At 38.4% G+C, this 22434-nt stretch overlaps 1 protein-coding gene across 1 annotated transcript in view; it reads right to left on the bottom strand.

The window, feature by feature from the left end:
- LOC139733202 (proton-coupled folate transporter-like) overlaps positions 1-14564 on the bottom strand; it is a 37324-nt gene extending 22760 nt beyond the window's left edge. The window contains exon 1 of the mRNA XM_071644039.1: positions 13637-14564. Within this exon, the coding sequence (XP_071500140.1) occupies positions 13637-14546 (910 nt within the window). The 5' untranslated portion in view covers positions 14547-14564. The remainder of the gene's footprint in view (positions 1-13636) is intronic.
- Positions 14565-22434: the final 7870 nt, after the last annotated feature.

Below are 22434 nucleotides of genomic sequence, written 5' to 3'. Positions count from 1 at the left end.
CCTTTCGTCTTGGCCAAGGAGGTTGACCAAAGTGATTCTCCTTTCTCTGTCCCCAACGACCCTCCAAACATTTGTTTAATTCTGCGGTTATTCCCAAGGACAGGACACACAGGGGCCAACACATCCCCTTTGGCCACTCTTTTCAATGTCTCCCTCCAAGTTTAGGGGTTCGATTTCATGAACTGGATACCCTCGGTCTCTGCCAGATGAAAAGACGCAAACATAAGGTGGGAAGAAAAACTTTGGTGTTCGGTTTCCCAAAGCTGACCTCTGATGACGATCTCAAAGAAAGAAAAGCAAAAACTTGCCGAAAAGCATCTGACTTAACCCTTCACCCAGGCACAATAACTCCAAAGGAGAAATGAATTTACCACTGACGTGGTAGCAGCATGCGTCAGATCGCTGTGGTTATGTCATCATGCAAATTACACTTTAGTGAATGAAGGTCAAAAAAACTGAATGAATGTATGTATTTGGAAAAAAGCTAACTGCATTTCTACCGTTATCCAGTCACTGCCATAATGCCAATAGGGCAATCTCCTTTCCTTGAAAAGCGTGATACAATGGTTCCCTGGTTCACCTTCCAGCAAGCTTTTGTGACTGCCTGTAATCTAATCAGTTTGACCGCCAAATAGTGGGAGAATGGTACTGGTACACTACAACTGTATTTGGCTGAGGATAGTCCAGGCTCTATCCTTGGGGAACTGGATGGGGGGAGGGTCTGTCTGATTGGCCATGTAAGAGCACCTTTGTGGGTGCAAATTGGTTCAATTTTGCATACAGCTCACCACTGTTGCTAGAAAATAGAGATGGGCCTGGAGAATTCCCATTCCTGTGACACCCCATTATCATCAGGTATGACTAATGACAAGCACAGTAAAAGATCGCAATATATTTCTATTACAGAGAAGAGATTGCATTCAATGTACAGTCACTTTCAAGTGACTCTTTGCACACAGAGGACACTTTCAATGCAAACATGTGAACACTGGTAGCCCCTGACCAAACAGATTCCTAAAAGCAGTGGAATCATGTTATGTGATAGTCTATACATCACACATGAGGAATATCATACTTGAACTCTTGAACAAAGCACTGAAAAAAACAGGAGTTTCTGTATTTTTAGTCTAGAAATATGTGGCATTATCCCCCCAAAAACACAGCATTAAGTCTATTGAAAGCATAGACACACAGACTTGTTCAATAAACCCAAATATAATTTGTTTCTGAGTATTAAAATGCAATAAATACCCAAGATCTGGTTGGTATGTAACATTCAAAATAATGAATTTTTAAAACTCTAACTACAGGGAAGCAAGGTTGCTGGTTTTATTTTATACTTCTTCGCCAGGGTCTCATTTTGTAAAAGATGTTATGACAACAATCACTGCTAGAATGGCAACTTCTTGCACCAGCAGCCAATCAGCAAGTAGGATTCTTGTCAAAATCATGACATCTGCCATTGCAGCAAGAGTTGCTATGATCATAGCAACTTTTTTTTTTAATGAAATGGAGCCTAGAAGGCATTTAACTCATATCCGCCGATCTACTGGATTTCCCTTAGTTCGCGCAAATGCAGCGAACGCCGATCTACAGGATAATCCGTAGCAGAAACGGCTTGGACGATGACATTATTCATATAGCTTAGTATAGCCTGTAAACTTTGACCTGATATCCCACAGTCCTTTGCACCATTTCCTGTTACTGAGATTTTCATTTGGATTTGTATTCGCTGTGGAGGTTTACAGCAGGCTGCTGACGGAATAAGTCTACATCTATGTGAGATCGCACACTGCTGTACACGCACGTGTACAGTAGACCTACTCTACTGTAGTCCCATCTATCGCGTCTATGAGTTTATAGACCAGACTAGTCCACACAGCGCAGATCTTTGAGTTATTTTTCGATATTTCTTCATATTTGTTAGCATTATACCCTATGAGTTATATACCATCGGAAAGCTTACATTATGAAGATTTCAAAATGGATAGTTGTTTTACTGCATAAAGGCGACAAATATCTTTTATTAGTGGTTTCTTTTCAATAAGCGATGTGATTATTCATACGAAATGTAAATCATATGAAAATACTGAAATCACGTGATGTCACATAATTCATGACATGATGCTGATTTACATAATCTTCTTTATATGAAAGGCCATTTTTTTTCTCTTTCAAATGATAGTTTTCCACAGTTTTCTTTTCGTAAGTGTCAATGACATCACCTTGAATTTGAGATGGCACAGTAATAGTGAACGTACATGAAATAGCCTCTGGCAGCAACAGCCTTTAAACTGCATTACGCGACTGGCGGATATGGGTTAAATTATATTGTAGGGATTTATTTTGAACCTTTTTTTATAGCAGTGTATCCTTCCTTCTGTTGTTACACCTACCACCCCTCTATACACCAATGGATCAGCCCACATCACATACATATTCACATCCACACACGCATCTATGCACCCTGCCTATCACAGACACTCCACACATCACATGACATTTTCCGCTTTTCACTCCTCACCGATTGGTCTCTATATTTGCTGGAAACATGCTCAACTCACCCAAGCTTACACATCCCATTTACATACTATGAATATTTAGTTTCACCCATTGTTTCCTCATTTGCATGTTTTGTTATGATGATTTGGCATTGAATATTTATGTTACAATTTGAATTTGCGTGTAAACCTATGCCAAAAGCTAAGGAGCAAGTGACAGCTGCATTCCTGGATTTTAAAGTACTGGTATCAATTGTGATTGATGACTATGGAAACATGATGGAACGTTAGTGCTTAGTTTGCACATGGCAACTTTTGTAAATTCCTTGAAGAATACATGCGTAACAAGCCTTAATTATCAGGAAACAACAATTCTATGTTTTGTCCTAATAATTAAAAGAACTTCATGACAAAAAGTATCTTACATTGCAGCCAATAAGAGCATATTCTTCTTTCTTTTTCAAGACAATGTTAGATACTGATGTCCTCTAAGGTTCTGTTTCCATGTGGACAAAAAAACTTTCAGGGTATGTCAGGTCTTCAGAAGTTCAATAAATTGTTGGCTTTTTGTATTTGCCCCTATTGCTAAACATTGTATGAAGTAGGAAAACACATCTATAGTTATTCATGGAAAATTAAATAGCACTTCAACTTCATGTTCACATTAACAAAAAATGAGTAAAATCATACAAAGACAATAATAGAAGTTCCATCCATTGTAATGTAGGAAGTTCAATCAAACTTTTTTGTTGACTTTGTCTCAATTGATACATAAATGATGATATATCTATACATAGAAAATTGTGATCAGTCAGGAAAATCAGTTAATATGCATTGCCATTTCATGTTTGGCTGAAATTGACAATTAAGATAAAATAAAGCCAATAGTAGATATTCTATAAATTTGATAAAAAAGAATATCAGGACTTGACACTAACTTTTTTTTTGTCTGGTGACCCATTCAGGCCATTAGAATCTTTGAATCTGATATTCTGATGGCCCCCCAAAAGATACAGGTTGTATGATGTAGTAGCCCTAAATAAAAGCAAAAATAACCATCCATTTTTAATATTATTGTAGTTGCCCAAACAGGTCACAAAAAAAACGAGATATGAAAACTCGTCACACTGAGGACGAGTTAGGTGATACGCTTGGGGTCATCAGATGTCGGTCATCTGTGATCGACAAAGAAAAGAATGTGATATAGGCACCTTGAAGTTATATTGAACCTGCATGCGAAACCGTTTCTCTAACCACTCGGGCACGGGACATCCACGAAAATGTTAAGACAAAAAAAAACCCCCCAAAACAATGTATAGATATAACAGGGGAAGAGTCAATGACCACTCAACAAACGTGGCCGCGTGAACATGTATTGCATTGCTAGATGGAAATGCGGCCTTGTAACGATTGATGTCGCTAGACCATTTCTGGCAACTCGGGAAAAATACGTCCCGCAGATATACAACCTATAATCGGCTGGTTTTGATACCTTGCCTTTAATCACAATTTTCAGTGTGATGACGTCATCAAAGTACAAAACAATGACATGGACTTGAAAGACAATTGTTCAAAGTACAACACCTTCGTCGTCGTCATTACATACTATGATCGGTTTGAAAAACCCAGCCTGCAGAATTTTGCAGCAGTCTAAGCAATGTGGTCTCCAACACAAAACAGAGTGATTGTGTGTGTGAGTGTGTGGCTGTGTATAGGTGCGTTTATATACGAACGTGATTTCTACATGGACGAATGTGTAATACACCATTGAAGAAAAAAAGTAAAATAGATAAGTATTTTGTTTCGTGCTCTTATGGGGTTCGAACCCGCACGTGTGCAACCTTACGTCTCTGAGACGTCGCCTTTAACCTCTCAATCATACGTCTCGACGAGAAAATATGAGGAACGTAAGCTTATATGTGAAAGATGACTCAGGAATCGTTTCGTCCACCTTCAATTCTCATTTTCAGTTTTATGCTGCAAAATTCTCAAACTGGTGAGAAGATCCAAAAAAAAAAAATAAAATGTATGATTACTGCAGCTTATTGTCTCAGCTACAACATACTTAAGTTTCAGAGGAAATGAAGCAAAATCAAGTGAGGTAAAGGTGCTCGAGCGTTATCGAGTCAATGCAAGGTTAAAAAACAAAAATCCCCTCCCATAGGCATAACGTATAATCTTCGCTGATTTCGGTACCTTGCCTTTAATCACAACTTCTGGCATGATGACATCAACAAATTAGAAGACATCAATATGGACTTCAGAGACAATTGTTCAATGTATAACATATTCATCGTACATTGTCAGTTTGCTATCGACATGACAATTGACCTCTTAAACATGAGGCAGCTATTAGTACCTGTATGAAATTATTATAGGCATGGTTATCAAATTCCCCTAAAATTTCCTTATAATTGCTTTATTTTTACACACAGTTAAGCTATCCCTTTAAACTCATCACAGTTTAATTAGAATCATTAACATCATATGTTAGTACCATATTCAGTTCCATAGCTGATCACGTTTGCTAATTAATTAAGATTGATTGTCTAAAATGTGTCATATGGCCAACCTGTATACACACGTATACACACACACAATGCTAAATGTATCAAACCTCTGTAACACAACTTTGAACTAACTGTAGGAATTATCGCTGTACTTATCATCTATACTTTTTCTCACTATCTGAAACTCCACAAAAACCATTAATTGACAAATAATCATCAATACAGAAGACTGACTTAAAGGAACAATTCAAATACGTTTTTTACAATGTATAGCTTGTTACATGTATAAAATCAGCACAAAGTAACCACGACTACATTGTGTTACTGAATTGATATGAACAAATTTCATTTTGTTACAATATACCATGATCAGCTTGAAAAGCCCAGCCTGCAATATTTTGCAGCAGTCGAAGCAATGCAGTCTCCAACGATAAACAAAGGGATACTGTGTGAGTGTGTGCGTATAGGTGTGTTTACATGCGAACGTGACTTCTACATGGACGAAGGTGTAGTACTCCATTGAAGAAAAAAAGTAAAAAAAAAATTATTATTTCCTTTCGTGCTCTTGTGAGGTTCGAACCCGTACGTGTGCAACCTCACGTTTCTGTGACGACACCTCTAACCACTCGGCCATACGTCTCGACGAGAAAATTAGAGGAACGTAAACTTATGTACGTGAAAGATGAATCAGGAATCGTTTCGTCCGCATTCCATTCTCATTTTCAGTTTTAAATTGCAAAATTGTCAACCTGATGAGGAGATTTCAAAGAATAAAATGCATGATTACTGCAGCTTATTGTCACAGCTACAACATACTTAATTTTCAGAGGAAATGAAGCAAAATCATCTGAGATAAAGGTGCTTAAACGTTGTCAAGTCAATGTATGGTTTTTAAAAAAATCACCTCCCATAGACATAACACGTAAACTTGTCCGATTTTGCGTGTTTACCTTTAATCACAATTTAAAGTATGATGACGTCATCAAATTTCAAAACCATGACATGGACTTGAAAGGCAAATGTTCAAAGTACAACATATCTGAATTTGGGATAATATTGAGCTTAAACAAAAGAGATACGAGCAAATGAATGTCAGAAACAGTACCTTAAAATAATTAATTCCACTTTTTTGATTTCAGATGATGATATGATGACGTCATAATGTATTCATGGAAATATTAATACTTGAAACGTTATTTCCAATTCATATGCTTTTGTAATATACAATAAAAACATAGGGTCACCAGATGTTTTAAAGAGCTATGGCGAAATAAACAAAGACATGTTTTTCGCTATATTTGCACATAGACGTGCACACGAAATTTCAACTTTGACGCCAGCGCATTCCTTTGTTATAGGTCAAAATAGATCAGAAATCAATGGATATTGTTACTTAATGTATCAGGAATCCAAATCTGTCAAAAAACGTGCATTTTCATGTTGCTTACGCGCACTACGCGCGAAAATGTGCGGACGGACGCGAATGCGCGAAATGCTTAAAATTGTCTGAAACTTCGAGATTTCCCATTGGTAAGTTGTTTTGAGCCTTTTAAAAGTTTGACGCGCGCGTACGCGCACGTAATAATGTCCTAGGTAATTAGCATTAAAATGTAAGATAGAGCGTGACCTGAACTTAATGTCCACCGAAAATGATACAGAAATGACCTTTAGTTATGAAGTTATGATCGATCATGTAACATGGTCCGAAAATCACAAAATGGCGCCTAGATGACGTCATAGATATGTTACTGTCATGAAAACCTTATTGTGGCTAGATTTTGTCATGAGACATGTTCCCTGAAAATGTCATGTTATTCCGAAATGTCATTCTTGAGATATTGATGACACAAAATTTTCCAAAAAGAAAGAAGAATAAAAAGAACGAGATATGAAACTCGTCACGCTGACGAGTTAGGTGATACGCTTGGGGTCATCAGGTGTCGGTCATCTGTGATCGACAAAGAAAAGAATGTGATATAGGCACCTTGAAGTTATATTGAGCGTGCATGCAAAACCGTTTTTCTAACCACTCGGCCACGGGACATCCCCGGAAATGGTTAGGAAAAAAAGAAATGTATAGATATTACAGGGGGAAATAGTCAATGCCCACTCAACAATCGTGGCCGCGTGAACATATATTGCATTGCTAGACGGAAATGCGGCCTTGTAACGACTGATGTCGCTATGCCATTTCTGGCAACTTGGAAAAAATACGTGCCGTAGACATAAAGCCTATAATCGGCTTGTTTTGATACCTTGCCTTTAATCACAATTTTCAGTGTGATGACGTCATCAAAGTACAAAACAATGACATGGTCTTGAAAGACAATTGTTCAAAGTACAACACCTCCGTCGTCGTCATTACATACTATGATCGGTTTGACAAAGTCAGCCTGCAAAATTTTGCAGCAGTCGAAGCAATGTGGTCTCCAACACAAAAAAGAGGGATATGGTGTGTGTCTGTGTGTCTGTGTGTGTGTATAGGTGCGTTTATATACGAACGTGATTTCTACATGGACGAATATGTAATACAAAATTGAAGAAAAAAAGTAAAATAGCTAAGTATTTTGTTTCGTGATCTTGTGGGGTTCGAACCCGCAACCTCACGTCTCTGAGACGTCACCTTTATCCACTCGGCCATACGTCTCGGTGAGAAAATATGAGGAACGTAAACTTATGTATGTGAAAGATGAATCGAGAATCGTTTCGTCCACATACCATTCTCATTTTCAGTTTTAAACTGCAAAATTGTCAACCTGATGATGAGATTTCAAAAAATAAAATGCATGATTACTGAAGCTTATTGTCTCAGCTACAACATACTTAAGTTTCAGAGGAAATGAAGCAAAATCAGCTGAGATAAAGGTGCTTAAACGTTGTCAAGTCAATGCATGGTTAGAAAAAAATCACCTCCCATAGACATAACACGTAAACTTGTCCGATTTTGCATCTTTACCTTTAATCACAATTTAAGGTATGATGACGTCATCAAATTTCAAAACCATGACTTGGACTTAAAAGGCAAATGTTCAAAGTACAACATATCTGAATTTGGGATAATAGTTAGCTTGAACAACAGAGATACGAGCAAATGAATGTCAGAAACAATACCTCAAAAAAATTAATTCCACTTTTTTGATTTCAGATGATGATATGATGACGTCATAATGTATTTAGGGAAATATTGATACCTGAAACGTTATTTTCAATTCATATGCTTTTGTAATATGCAATAAAAACATTGGGTCACCTGACGTTTTAAAGAGCTATGGCGAAATAAACAAAGACATGTTTTTCGCTATATTTCCACATAGACGTGCACACGAAATTTCAACTTTGACGCCAGCGCATTCCTTTGTTATAGGTCGAAATTGATCGGAAATCAATGGATATTGTTACTTAATGTATCAGGAATCCAAATCTGTCAAAAAATGTGCATTTTCATGTTGCTTACTGCGCGCGGAAATGCGCGGACGGACGCGAAAGCGCGAAACGCTTAAAATTGTCTGAAACTTCGAGATTTCCCATTGGGAAGTTGTTTTAAGCATTTAAAAACTTTGACGCGCGCTAATGCGCACGTAATGATGACCTAGGTAATTAGCATTAAAAAGTAAGATAGAGCGTGACCTGAACTTTATGTCCAACGAAAATGATACAGAAATGACCTTTAGTTATGAAGTTATGATCGATCATGTAACACGGTCCGAAAATCACAAAATGGCGCCTAGATGACGTCATAGATATGTTACTGTCATGAAAACCTTATTGTGGCTAGATATTGTCATGAGACATGTTGACTGAAAATGTCATGTTATTCCGTCATGTCAATGTTGAGATATTCACGACACAAAATGTGCCAGAAAGAAAGAAGAATAAAAAGAAAGAAAGGAAGATTTTGACAAACACAATAGGTGATACGCTAAAAGCGTATCACCTAAAAAGAGAAATTTTGACAATCACAATAGGTGATACGCTGATAGCGTATCACCTAAGAAAGAAAGGAAGATTTTGACAAACACAATAGGTGATACGCTAAAAGCGTATCACCTAAAAAGAGAAATTTTGACAATCACAATAGGTGATACGCTGATAGCGTATCACCTAATAAAGTGATCATAATGAAAGGTGGGTCTTACCTTTTATTAGGATTACTCTGTTTTGGGTATCTCAGCCATTTCAAAACCAATTTGTATCAATTAAATGTTGAAGTTTCTCTTGGAATTTGATCTTTCATATTCCATAGGAGGTTTCTCATTATCTCCTCCCAAAATGCTAGAACCTGAACTTGTAGGTCTCATCCAAAACTACACGATCCCTCTAAAGAACGAGACATGAAAACTCGTCACATTGAGGACGAGTTAGGTGATACGCTTGTGGTCATCAGATGACAGTCATCTGTGATCGACAAAGAAAAGAATGTGATATAGGCACCTTGAAGTTATATTGAGCGTACATGCGAAACCGTTTCTGTAACCACTCGGCCACGGGTCATCCACCGAAATGGTAAGACAAAAAAAAAACAATGTATAGATATAACAGGGGGAAAGTCAATGCCCACTCAACCAACGTGGCCGTGTGAACATCTATTGCATTGCTAGACGGAAAAGCGGCCTTGTAACGACTGAGGTCGCTATGCCATTTCTGGCAACTTGGGAAAAATACGTCCCGCAGACATAAAACCTATAATCAGCTGGTTTTGATACCTTGCCTTTAATCACAATTTTCAGTGTAATGACGTCATCAAATTACAAAACAATGACATCGTCTTGAAAGACAATTGTTCAAAGTACAACACCTCAGTCGTCGTCATTACATACTATGATCGGTTTGACAAAGTCAACCTGCAAAATTGTGCTGCAGTCGAAGCAATGTGGTCTCCAACACACAAAAAAGAGAGATATGGCGTGTGTGTGTGTGTCTGTGTGTGTGTATAGGTGCGTTTATATACGTACGTGATTTCTACATGGACGAATATGTAATACAAAATTGAAGAAAAAAAAGTAAAATAGAAAAAAAAGTATTTTGTTTCGTGATCTTGTGGGGTTCCAACCCGCAACCTTACGTCTCTGAGACGTCGCCTTTAGCCACTCGGCCATACGTCTCGACGAGAAAATATGGGGAACGTAAACTTACATGTATGTATGTGAAAGATACATGAGGAATCGTTTTGTCCACATTCCATTTTCATTTTCAGTTTTAAACTGCAAAATTGTCAATCTGATGAGGAGATTTCAAAGAATAAAATGCATGATTACTGCAGCTTATTGTCTCAGCTACAACATACTAAAGTTTCAGAGGAAATGAAGCAAAATCAGCTGAGATAGAGGTGCTTAAACGTTGTCAAGTCAATGCATGGTTTTAAAAAAAATCACCTCCCATAGACATAACACGTAAACTTGTCCGATTTTGTGTCTTTACTTTTATCACAATTTAAAGTATGATGACGTCATCAAACTAGAAAACATCGATATGGATTTGAAAGACAGTTGTTTAATGTATACAGTGGAAACTCGATATAACGAGATGGTCGGGACCGAGTCATTTTGCTCGTTATAGCCGATATCTCGTTATATCAGTAGGCATAAAAGAAGGCATAACATAAAGACATTAATTTGCACATGTGGGACTACCCATCATATTTCAATCAATACTGGTAACTTGATATTGTGTGTGAGGGAATTACTCACCTTTATGGGTAAGAAGATGTTTTTCGCCAAGGAATATCAAGACTGTGTTTCTTATTAATTGTAGATATCTGAATTTGTAAATAATAGCTTGCGATTGTATCAAGATCGTCTGTGGATTGGTACGTGGTTATCGTATGGGTGTGTGTTGTGTGGACAGCTTGAATATGGTCTGCACAATGCTGTGTGTGTATGTGACACATTCTGTATGTACATTATGACTGCGTGTGCGTGAAGATGGGGAATTCCCTTCGTAGAAGACCAATCACAGCATCAGATTGCCTCACACCTGCTAAACGTCGTGATGATGTCATGTATACATATGGCCGTCCCACCACATTTTCTGCATGTATCAGTGTGCGTGCACACACACACTTACACGTACAACATGCAGTGCATGCTAGCTGGAGTGCGCTGAAGAAAATGATTTTGTGTGTACAAGACAGTTTTTGGCGCATCAAGCTTTACAATCTCGGAAGATGATAGCACAGGCGAAGTAAAGCTTTACCGAAGGCATTTTGCTTTACCTCGCTATAGCAGGTTTGATTGACTATGTTTTTCTTTGTTTGGAAGTCACAAAATTTATCTCGTTATAGCAGTTATTTCGTTATAGCCGATCTCGCTATAAGAGTAGCATTTTACATAGACTTGTGTGGAAGGAAATTTGGGACCGGGAAAATTTCCTCGTTATAACCGATATCTCGTTATAGCAGTGTTCGTTATACCAAGTTTCCCCTGTAATATATTAATCGTACGTTGTCAGTTTGCTATTGACATGACGATCAATCACACGAATATGAGGCAGCTATTAGTACCTGTATGAAATTATTATAGGCATGGTTATCAAATTCCCTTAAAATTTCCTTATTATTGCTTTATTTTTACACACAGTTAAGCTATCTCTTTAAACTCGTCACAGTTTAATGAGAATCATGAACATCATACATTAGTACCATATTCAGTTCCATAGCTGATCGCGTTTGCTAATTAATTAAGATTTATTGTCTAGAATGTGCCATATGGCCAACCTGTATACACACGTGGACACACAAACACAATGCTAAATGTATGTATCAAACCTCTGCAACACAACTTTGAACTAACTGTAGAAAGTATCGCTGCACTTATCATACATACTTTTTATCATTATCTGAAACTCCACAAAAACCACTAATTGACAAATAATCATCAATACAGAAGACTGACTTAAAGGAACAATTCAAATACCTTTTTTTACAATGTATAGCTTCTTACATGTATAAAATCAGCACAAAGTAACCACGACTACATTGTGTTACTGAATTGATATGAACAAATTTCATTTTGTTACAATATACCATGATCAGCTTGACAATAAAAATAAATGAATGTCAGAAAGAGTACCTCAAAAAAATTAATTCCACTTTTTTGATTTCAGATGATGATATGATGACGTCATGAGTTTTCCTGGCAATATTGGTACTTGAAACGTTATTTCCAATTCATATGCTTTTGTAATATGCAATAGAAATATAGGGTCAATGGACGATTTAAAGAGCTATGGCGACATAAACAAAAACATGTTTTTTCACTATATTTGCAGAAAGACGCGCGCGCGGAATTTCAACTTTGACGCCAGTGCATTCCTTTGTTATAGGTCAAAATCGATCGGAAATCAATGGATATTGTTACTCAAAGTATCAGAAATCCAAATCAGTCAAAAAAATTGCATTTTCATGTTGGTTACGCCCTCTGCGCGCGAAATTGCGCGGACGGACGCGCACGCGAGAAAATGTTTGAAACGCTTAGAATTGTCTGAAACTTCGAGATTTCCCATTGGGAAGTCGTTTTGAGCCTTTTAAAATTTTGACGCGCGCAAATGCGCGCGTAATGATGACCTTGGTAACTAGCGTTAAAACGTAAGATAGAGCCTGACCTGAACTTTATGTCCACCGAAAATGATACAGAAATGATATCTAGTTATGAAGTTATGATCGATCATGTGACAAGGTCCGAAAATCACAAAATGGCGCCTAGATGACGTCATAGATATGTTACTGTCATGAAAACCTTATTGTGGCTAGATATTGTTATGAGACATGTTGACTGAAAATGTTATGTTATTCCGTAATGTCATTGTTGAGATATTGACGACACAAAATGTGGCAGAAAGAAAGAAGAATTAAAAAAAAGAGAAATTTTGACAATCACAATAGGTGATACGCTGATAGCGTATCACCTAAAAATAAAGAGAGATTTTGACAATCACAATAGGTGATACGCTGATAGCGTATCACCTAAAAAACCAGACCACCAAAGATAAATTTGGTGACCCAATGCCAATTTTTAGTGGCCCAGGCCACTAATGTTGAACCCTAAAAGATACAGTATTAGAAAGCTGGACTATCATAAACATCACATGTTTTTAACCTCCTACTAGTTTGTGCATAAAATCATCTGTGAAAGATAAGTTTTTTATTGATAATCCATCCCTTGCCTCCCTAATGATGGTCACTTACACTGTACAAAACCGTATCTAACAAAAAACTTGTTTCACACATACAAAAAAGATACAGTTGCATCATTTCATGTAACAAACAAAAATTACTCCAGAAGTATGGACAGGAAAATGGCAGAGTTAAGGGCAATGCATCATTAACTCATCTAATTTACATGTGGTTGCAAGGAATACCCTTGTTTTGTTATAAACATTTGCAACTTGAGTCTATAATGTATATTATCCAACAGTCATTCAGTATTTTATCATTTATCAAATTTCCCTTCATCTATAATGTTTTTGATTGCTTTCATCAAAACCAGCATTTGAGTGATGGTAACAATCACTGAAATATCTGGGTAGAATCTCCAAAGTATCATCAGGGACTTTTGTGGACTGTATTTCTTTTCATTTTCTTTTTTTTTCTTTTTTATTTGTGGGGGCATTTGCGATTTGATAACTTACCTGTACCAATCACCTGGAAGATAAATAAGCAGCTGATGAGAAGGATGAGTTGCATTCTTTGCGTGTTCGGTCTTTCTCTTGCGACAGTCTTGAATGCCTCTGCCAGATTTCTTAGACGACACAGTTGCATGCACGAGTCGCCACACGACCTTGTCCCATCCTCCTGCACCTGTGGCACACCATCCATGGTCCCTCCAGAATGGAGGACCTCATCTTTCATGCTGGACCCTCGTGTGGCATCGTCCTTGACCAGTTCAGAGGATTCTTTCAGCCAGAGGACAATGTAGAGGGTTGCCAAGATGTTGCACACAATGTAGTAGATGAACACAGCAACAAAGCCCAGATGGTCAATGACAATCCCGCAGGTCAAGACACCGATAAAGCTGCCGCCAAAGGTCATGGCCTCCAGGAAGCCAAACCGCTTCGTCCGCGACCTCTCCTGGGTGATGTCCCCGAGGTAGCTGAACACAGCTGAGGTGAGGGTTGGGTATGCACCGAGCAGTCCCATCAGCACTGAACCCAGAATCATGATGCCTATGGTAAGGTCCATGTACAATGCGCTGAACAGGAGACAGACGCCGTTAACCACCGAGCCAATGCACGGCAAGATCATGGGTGCCCTCCTGCCAACTCTGTCCGACCAAGATCCCAGCATGATTGTAGAAAAGATAGCTGGCACAGCGAGTGCCACATTTAGAATGATTAGCCAGTACGATGTGGACTTTTGCACAATGATCTCTTCATCTTTGAATGCTGGGAGGTGTTGGCACACGTATGTGTCATTGATTTCAAAGAGGCATACCTTTTCGTACAGTAGTTGCTGCAGGGCTAGGTACTGCAGGAAGGACCCCAGCATAAAGAAGAACAGAACTGGCTCAACAGTGATGACCCTCCGCAGTCGTTCCATCATGGTAGATGCCGAGCTGGTCCCTGGACAACTTACAGAGAACGAAGACAATGACAGAGAAAAAAAAGAGATCTATTATAATCAGCTTCTAACTTGTTTTCTTTTTCCAGGACTATATTTATACACTGTAAGCCTTCAAATGTTACACAGTGCTGCACTGGTCAATAGGTAACTGTCCAATGGTCCCTGACCAGTAAATATCACTGTCGGACCTGTAACATTTTCAGGAATGGACCAGAAAAAAAAATTGAAAAACTGGGTACCTACTGGTCAGACAGACAGGTTGGACCAGTAGAAAAAAATGGGTTAGTGTGCAGCCCTGGATTACAATTCACTCCAATGATACATAACTATAACTTGTAAGTGAAATACATGTAGCACCTTTGCTTCACCACATATTTATTCTACAGAAATTGGCTACACTTCCTGTTGACCGTTTTATCTCATGGAAAAGTAAAAAAAAAAAAAAAAAACAGCTTGAGGACCACAGGTAAATATAGCAGTTTATTATTGATATAATCATGAAAGAGTGATATGATAGTTTTGCTGCTGTGTCAAAGGAAAGCTATCATATTGAAAATTTGTTTTTCAAATTTGAGTCATGAAGTTATTTTTGACCCGACCTGCACATGCAAACATTTATTCTTTTGTACGGACAATTAAAAAAATAAGATATATTTCTTCTCATATGTGTGGATGATAAAAGAAGAAAGGTTTCAGTATCCACTGAATTCAGACTTTGGCAGCAGCCTCGTAGGCCATACTAGTAATGCAGGACTTTCTCCGATTACACCTCTTGAATGTGCTGGAAAGACTATACGCCCAAAATAGCACACTGTACACTATACAGGAAACCTGATATAGCATTTTCAGGTTTATATATCCTAAGTTATAAAGTGTCTGTGAATGTTAAAGGACAATGTCACCTTTATATACATGCAGATTGAGAAAATGCAGCAATATTTAGTAGAACATATCAGTGAAAGTCTGAGGAAAATCAAACAATCTATTCAAAAATTATGAACTTTTAAAGTTTCAGTGCCATCATTGCTGGATGGGAAGACTACCATAGGTTGTGATGTCACATGCGCAAAATATAAAGAAAATATAAAGAAAATTCAATATATTTTCATTTTGAAGGTCATTTTCTTCTCCCACATTAAAAGAGCACTTGACTTTCCTCTTTCAGAATGAAGGGGAAATAATATTACCCTTTTCCAAATACATCAGTAACAAGTTGGAGAGTGTACTTTTTCTTAATCAAATTTTGTGGAATTATCTATATATTTTTGTTTTATCATTCTACACATGTGACATCATGAGGTGTAGTAGTCTTCTCACAGTGACTGCACAGAAATTTTAAACACTCTGAATGAATTGTCAGACTTTTCTCAAAATTTCAATGATGTGCTCTACTGATATTGCTGCATTCACTCAATCTACATGCATATAAGGTGAGCTTGTCTGTTAAGTCACCTTCCACAACAATCAACAAGTTTTAAATCCATGTAGCACATAAGAGCTATTAACAATATTTCCCACAAACATATACACAAGCCACCCATAATTCGACCATAAGGCCATATGAAATTTGACCGCCGGCTACATGTAGAGACCTATGCTTTTGCGCGGGGTTGATTTTTGACACATAGGTCGAACCTTGGTGCAAGTTTTTTATGAGCATAAGGAACCTCATAGAGTCAATGGATGTAGAGTCTAAGGTTGACATATTTCCATTTATCCACAATGTTAATTGAGTGTTAATGATTAATGTGTTAATGTGTTACTGCTGCAGTGTAAGTATATTGCCTTCTGTAATAAACCTTAATAAAGTCTGTATATCTACCTATAAATGCAGGGTTTAAGCCTCTGTATTCAGATCCCAATTCTGTTGACATTTTAAGTCGGCTGGATCATTGCCACGTGGAATAGCTAATGCATAATAGCATCAAACTCACTGAGCTCAGGTTTGTAATCATACTTCCACACCATTAAATTTACTGGGTTTTTTTCTCTCTCTTTCTGCAATGGCCTGCAGCAACGGCCTGCAGCATTTGTTAAAATGCAACCAGTTTCATATATGGAACCACTGCAGAATACCCCATCAGGCAAACTGTATGACAGCAGGTTGGCCAACGACCTACGAACCAACGTTAAGTAGCTACTTGAAATTACAATGTGAACCAACGACCTACAAATTGCCTGTGACAATATAACACAAAGCATTCGGGCTGCAGATTGTAGGACTTGGGGTCTGGTACATCACGGCTAAATTTCAACTTAAATACTATAAAATGTGTCAATTTGAATACATACCGATGTAGTCCAATTTAATATTAACAATAGGATACAGTAAACATTTGGTTCCACTAATAATCCATTTCTGTCCAAATCCATGCCTTTAACTTATTCCGTCAGGAGGGTTCTGTGAGAACGACAACTGCTCCGTACGATGGATTTGAAACCTCTGCACTTGCGCTGTTGTTGCTGTTGTTTTGGTTTTAATGGCATGTATCACTCAAGATTGAGTATTTACGCCAGTTTCTTTTTTATTTTGTTTTTCCCTCTTTTTTTTTTCAAATTGATATATTTCATCACTTTCCTCATAAAATTAAATAAGAATTTGATGGCCTTTGCTTGGATGGCTATATGGTCCACTGATTGTTTGCTGACAGCACTGTTGTTGTTGTTATTTTAGTTTAAGGCGTGTATCATTCAGTTATGAATATAATTACGCCCAAATTCGACGCGTCTGGTGGGTAGCGTAACTTTGTTTGTGAATGCTAGCTGGTAGCCATGTAGCCTTTTGACCAGGCACTCTTGCTGTGCGATATTGTGTGGCGCCCGATCGCTCTCTGCTGGTGGGCGTGTTTCACTCGAACCCTTTTTGGCTCGCCACTACACAGCGCACAGCAAAAGGGCATTGTTCAAACTTCTAAAAACATCGCGACACTCATGCATATTCACATCGCCAATGCGCAAAGTGCCACACGAAGCGCAAAGGTTGCAACTAAAGTCAAAGAATGAACGGGAGGTATGGAGATGAACTTGTAAAAAAATGTCTTTTCAAGACTATGGGATTAATATGAATTAGCAAGTCCACAACTGGTATGAATTAGATACGGAACGTATAGTTTAAAAATAAGCCATTTTCTTGTAAAATAGGACACTTTTTAAGAGGTGCTTAAATTTGTGTTTCTTTTTTCATCGTACAGAAATATCACACTCTTGTCTCGGCTCAGGGCACTCCCACAGTATAACAGTGTGAAGGAATGCTTCAGGGTTAGTGACACTTTTAACCCTCTGCGTGCCACACTGATTTCCTGTCCATAGCATATGTACATAGAAGCTTCTAGTAAAAATTGGGCACATTTTACTCATTGCTTGGCACAGTCAGACAGGGGGTTGTTGATGTCAGTTCGGGAAACCCACTCACAAGGGGGGCCCCTCCTTATAAGTAACCCGTCCCCCTTATAAGTAACCCCGTCCCCCTTATAAGTAACCCCCGGGGCACCCCTTATAAGGAGTCTCCACGCTTTTTTGCAATGCAACGCGAAAATGAAAGGACTGCGGCAATTCGCTTGATTATGTCCATAAAGCTTCACAAGTTTCCTAGTTACTCACGAAATTTGAGCAAAATCGGTTTGAGGCATCGTATCTAAAATCATGGATTTAAATGCGATGTCAAACGACCCATGCGAATGCTGACATGCGAGCGATTACTGGCGCGAGTGTCGCCAGGCGCGGCGGCGCGGCAATGCTTGAGTGCAGACGTGGCGACTGAGTACATGTACACAGTCGCCACGTCTGCACTCAAGCATTTGCCGCGCCGCCGCGCCTGGCGACACTCGCGACAGTAATCGCTCGCATGTCAGCATTCGCATGGGTCGTTTGACATCGCATTTAAATCCATGATTTTAGATATGATGCCTCAAACCGATTTTGCTCAAATTTCGTGAGTAACTAGGAAACTTGTGAAGCTTTATGGACATAATCAAGCGAATTGCCGCAGTCCTTTCATTTTCGCGTTGCATTGCAAAAAAGCGTGGAGACTCCTTATAAGGGGTGCCCCGGGGGTTACTTATAAGGGGGACGGGGTTACTTATAAGGGGGACGGGTTACTTATAAGGAGGGGCCCCCCTTGTGAGTGGGTTTCCCGAACTGATGTTGGTTGACCAATTATGGACATGCACATGATATTTTAGTTTATACTATTGAATCGTGACGGGGTATTCTGCGTTAAGCCGCATTAATAAAAGGACGACGTCAGTCGCTTTGTCCAGCATCTGACCAGCCTGCAGAGTAAAGAGGTCGTTTCTATAATTTCATCTCAGCGCGCTGCAAAACGAGGCGCCGCGATTCATGCAATACACAACTGTGAACGTATGGGACTAGTCTATACATGTAAACGCGAAGCGGCTACCCTATAAACTCCTAAGTCATTCAGAATACAAGCTTTTACATGACAACATTACCACTACCAACAGTAGCCAAAAATTGTGGCAGATTATGTCGATCTGATGTCAAAACTCTAAATAGGCTTTCCATTTGATATCATACCTTTTTCTGCTACTAGTACTCCACACAGCTTTTTCCCTTCGGACAGTACAACCACACAGGCAATCCAGTGGCAATACATGTATATAATCAGGGAGGTGACATGGCTCACCTCCCTGATATAATCAACCGGTCAAGAAGACGGATTCTGCAGCACATGGAAAGACGACTCGCCCAAATACGAGTAATCCCTCCCGCACGCGCGCCTTTGGATTGTGTAACTTGAGTAGGCCATAGAACTTCTGTGAAGATTGCTCTCTCCGCCAGTTTGGTGATGAATTTCATTATTTGTTTGAATGTCCGCTTTTTCATAATTCCCTTAAACAAGCGCCTGAGAAATATTTCTGGAAACACCCAAACATACCTAAAATAAATTCACTTTTTTATTACACTACTAAGGAGAAATTGGTAAAGATGGCGAAATTCTGTAAAGAAATTGTTCAATATTTTGATAAAAGTGATCAATCATTTAAAGCCTATATCAAATCAGTATCATAAATACAGTCAAATGACTTTTGTTTTTGTGTAAATACGATAATCAAAGATGATTTAGTTAGTAGACTCATGGCATTAGAACATGTATAAATCGTAAATTTAAATGAGTCCGTGTTTTAGTGCTCTCAGGTCAGGTGGTGCCTGTAACGTTTCTGTACATATTATGTCTATGTATGTTATCATACTTTGTACATATCATAATTATGTTGCTTGAATGAACTCTTGAGTCAATAAACTTTAAAACTTTCAAACTTTATGATTGCGGAAGTATCTCCATGCATGGCGCCAGTACTCGCAGGCTGCTCAGTTCAGATTCTCAACCGACGATTTACACTCTACAGTATTTCTGCGCGCTACTATCCGGCGCTGAACTGGGTGGTCCCTGGTTATGATCTTCACTCCGAGAATGAAACCCCAGGGTATGGGTCCGTTTCATGGAAGTCACGAGACATAGGCCCACTAGTACTTATGAGAGACTTCGGGAAATGGATTTTACTTCTAACTGTTACGCAGCTACATATGAGTGACTTTGACCATTTTGAGATTTATGTCAAGACTTTTATATGATGAATTCATGACACGGACTCCAGTAGGCCCTACCAGTAAATGGAGTAGGCGCCTACTAGTAATTGCTTTCATCCAGCACTGACATCTCTAATAGAATTTTTAAGTGTAGGCAACCAGGTTGTGTGCTCATAATTACCCTAAAATTCAAATATTACATTGCCTATCAAAAGTTTATGGAAACAATGACACAGATGATTGGAATGATGACAAATCTATCACGAAAACGAAATGTTTACCCCTCATTACCCGTAAACCAATAAATTACCCAATATACGAAAAGTCCCGTCCCTCCCCCCAAAGAAAAAGAAATGTCTGCCAGTTATCTTAAATGTGACAATGTTTGGGCGTGCATAACCAACATTTATGATATTTTAAGAAGGAATTATATCAAAGAGGAAATCCATCCAAAAAAATAATGAACTCCTAAAGACAGAAAAAAATAAATCCTTACAGAATGTTCCAATGGCAAACATCTAATAAGAAACCAGAAAGATACTGTATGGCATATTGAAATTGAATTTTTTTTCGGAAGACATTTCTTGACCAGTCCTTATTATTCAAATGAGCGAGTTGATGATTTCGTGTCCTCACAATTTTTCATGTAGGCCTATGTTATATATGAAATTCAGAAAATTTTTGTTTTTAGCCAATACAGATAAAAGCATATTCCCGTATTTACCAAAATATATCAGAAGTAACATCTATTATTTTTGTTTCTTTTGCGATCAATTATCATATTGCGTTTGGTCCGTTTTGGAATTTTTGTTGTGATGACTGCATGAGCCAGTTATAAAAACTATGGTAAATTTACAATCAATGGTAACCATCGATGATTTCTTGGCTTGGATTGGTTAGGGGATAGTGTTGCTATAGTTACCACCGTTTGCAGCGTTTATTGAAAAGTAACCATAGTTTTACACAACGGTTCCCTGGTCTCTACCTTGTTGAGCTGCATGTCTGAAATCTTGGAAAGATTAAAGTTTTTTGTTTTTTGTTTTTTAAATCAGAATAGGGCAGATCCCTACTTATTCCGATCGTACAAATTTTACACCTTTTCCGTTATGTTTTCGGTCATGTGTTTTCGAGAATCACAAAGGGAGCATGTGGAAGGAAAATATTTAGGTCCTAAAAAGAAAGGGAACTACAATGTATAAACACGATCCACTCGATTTTTCTAAGCAGCAGTGGAAATAGATGCTAAGGGATGACACGATCACGTGGGACCGTGATGGGTCGATTATCATACTACACATTGATCGTCCAACTGTATCTGTTCATGGAGAGAAAATCTCGTGTTTGCAAACTTTCTTCGATGAAAGCTCTTTTTTTTTTTAAATCCCCGTCCCCACCACTCTCTTTCTTTTTCTCGCACTCCCTTATAACACTTTTCACAACAAAATGAGACACTCGTGCTGTGTGTGATTGTAACACACTCCCCGATGTGTGTCCTTACAACAACCAAAAATTCTTCAAACAAGTACTGTACCATCATGTTTCGACATGGCGGTGCTCGCGATTAAGAATAGTTTTTACACAATTGACATCAGGGCCGGCGGAACGGGGGGGGGGGGGGGGGGGGGTGGGAGCTCGGGCCCCCACTTTTTTTTTTTTTTTTTTAAACCAGAAAAGCGTAAGTGGCGCTAATGGCAGTATAGAAAGAAATACCTGTAGATAGAAACCTTGAAGTGTGAGCGCGGAAGACCTTTTTTTTTTTTTTTTTCTTGTTAGCTGGTGAAACCCGGAAGTGGCACCAGAAGTCTTAAAGGAACATTCCAGACGATTTTCATAATTTCACATCATGTAGTACATAAATCGACAACTCTATGTATAGATTTGTGGAATTTATTGTGGTTCTTGAGCAGAGAAACAATACTTTGAAAAACCTTAAACAAATTACACTGAACAAGGATGATGACATAGGAGGTTCACATATTTCAGAAATGTAGCAGGTAATTCCATTACAATACCGCTTGCTTGCGAGTTCACCTGTGAATAATCTATGCATGCCTTCTTCTTTTGTTCTGCTTCCTTGAGCCCCAACTCATGCATTCTTACGGTGACTCTGCCATGTCATCATCCTTGTTCATTGCAATTTGTTCTAAATTTTGAAAATATTCTTCTTCTTCATCTCAATTATCACAAATTCTGAAACTCTGTCCTCAGTATAACTAATTTATAGTTGTTCAAATGTAAAAATCTGAAAATCATCCGGAGGTCTCCTTTAAGTGCTCCCCCCCCCCCCCCCCCCCCCACACACACACACACATTTGCA

Source organism: Diadema antillarum, unplaced genomic scaffold, assembly GCF_040938485.1.
Source record: "Diadema antillarum isolate AM-2024a unplaced genomic scaffold, OU_Dant_1.0 seq00000463_RagTag, whole genome shotgun sequence".
In the NCBI taxonomy this organism is placed as follows: Eukaryota; Metazoa; Echinodermata; class Echinoidea; order Diadematoida; family Diadematidae; genus Diadema; species Diadema antillarum.
Note: the sequence above shows the minus strand (reverse complement) of the source record. Positions and strands in the feature narration are given on the sequence as shown.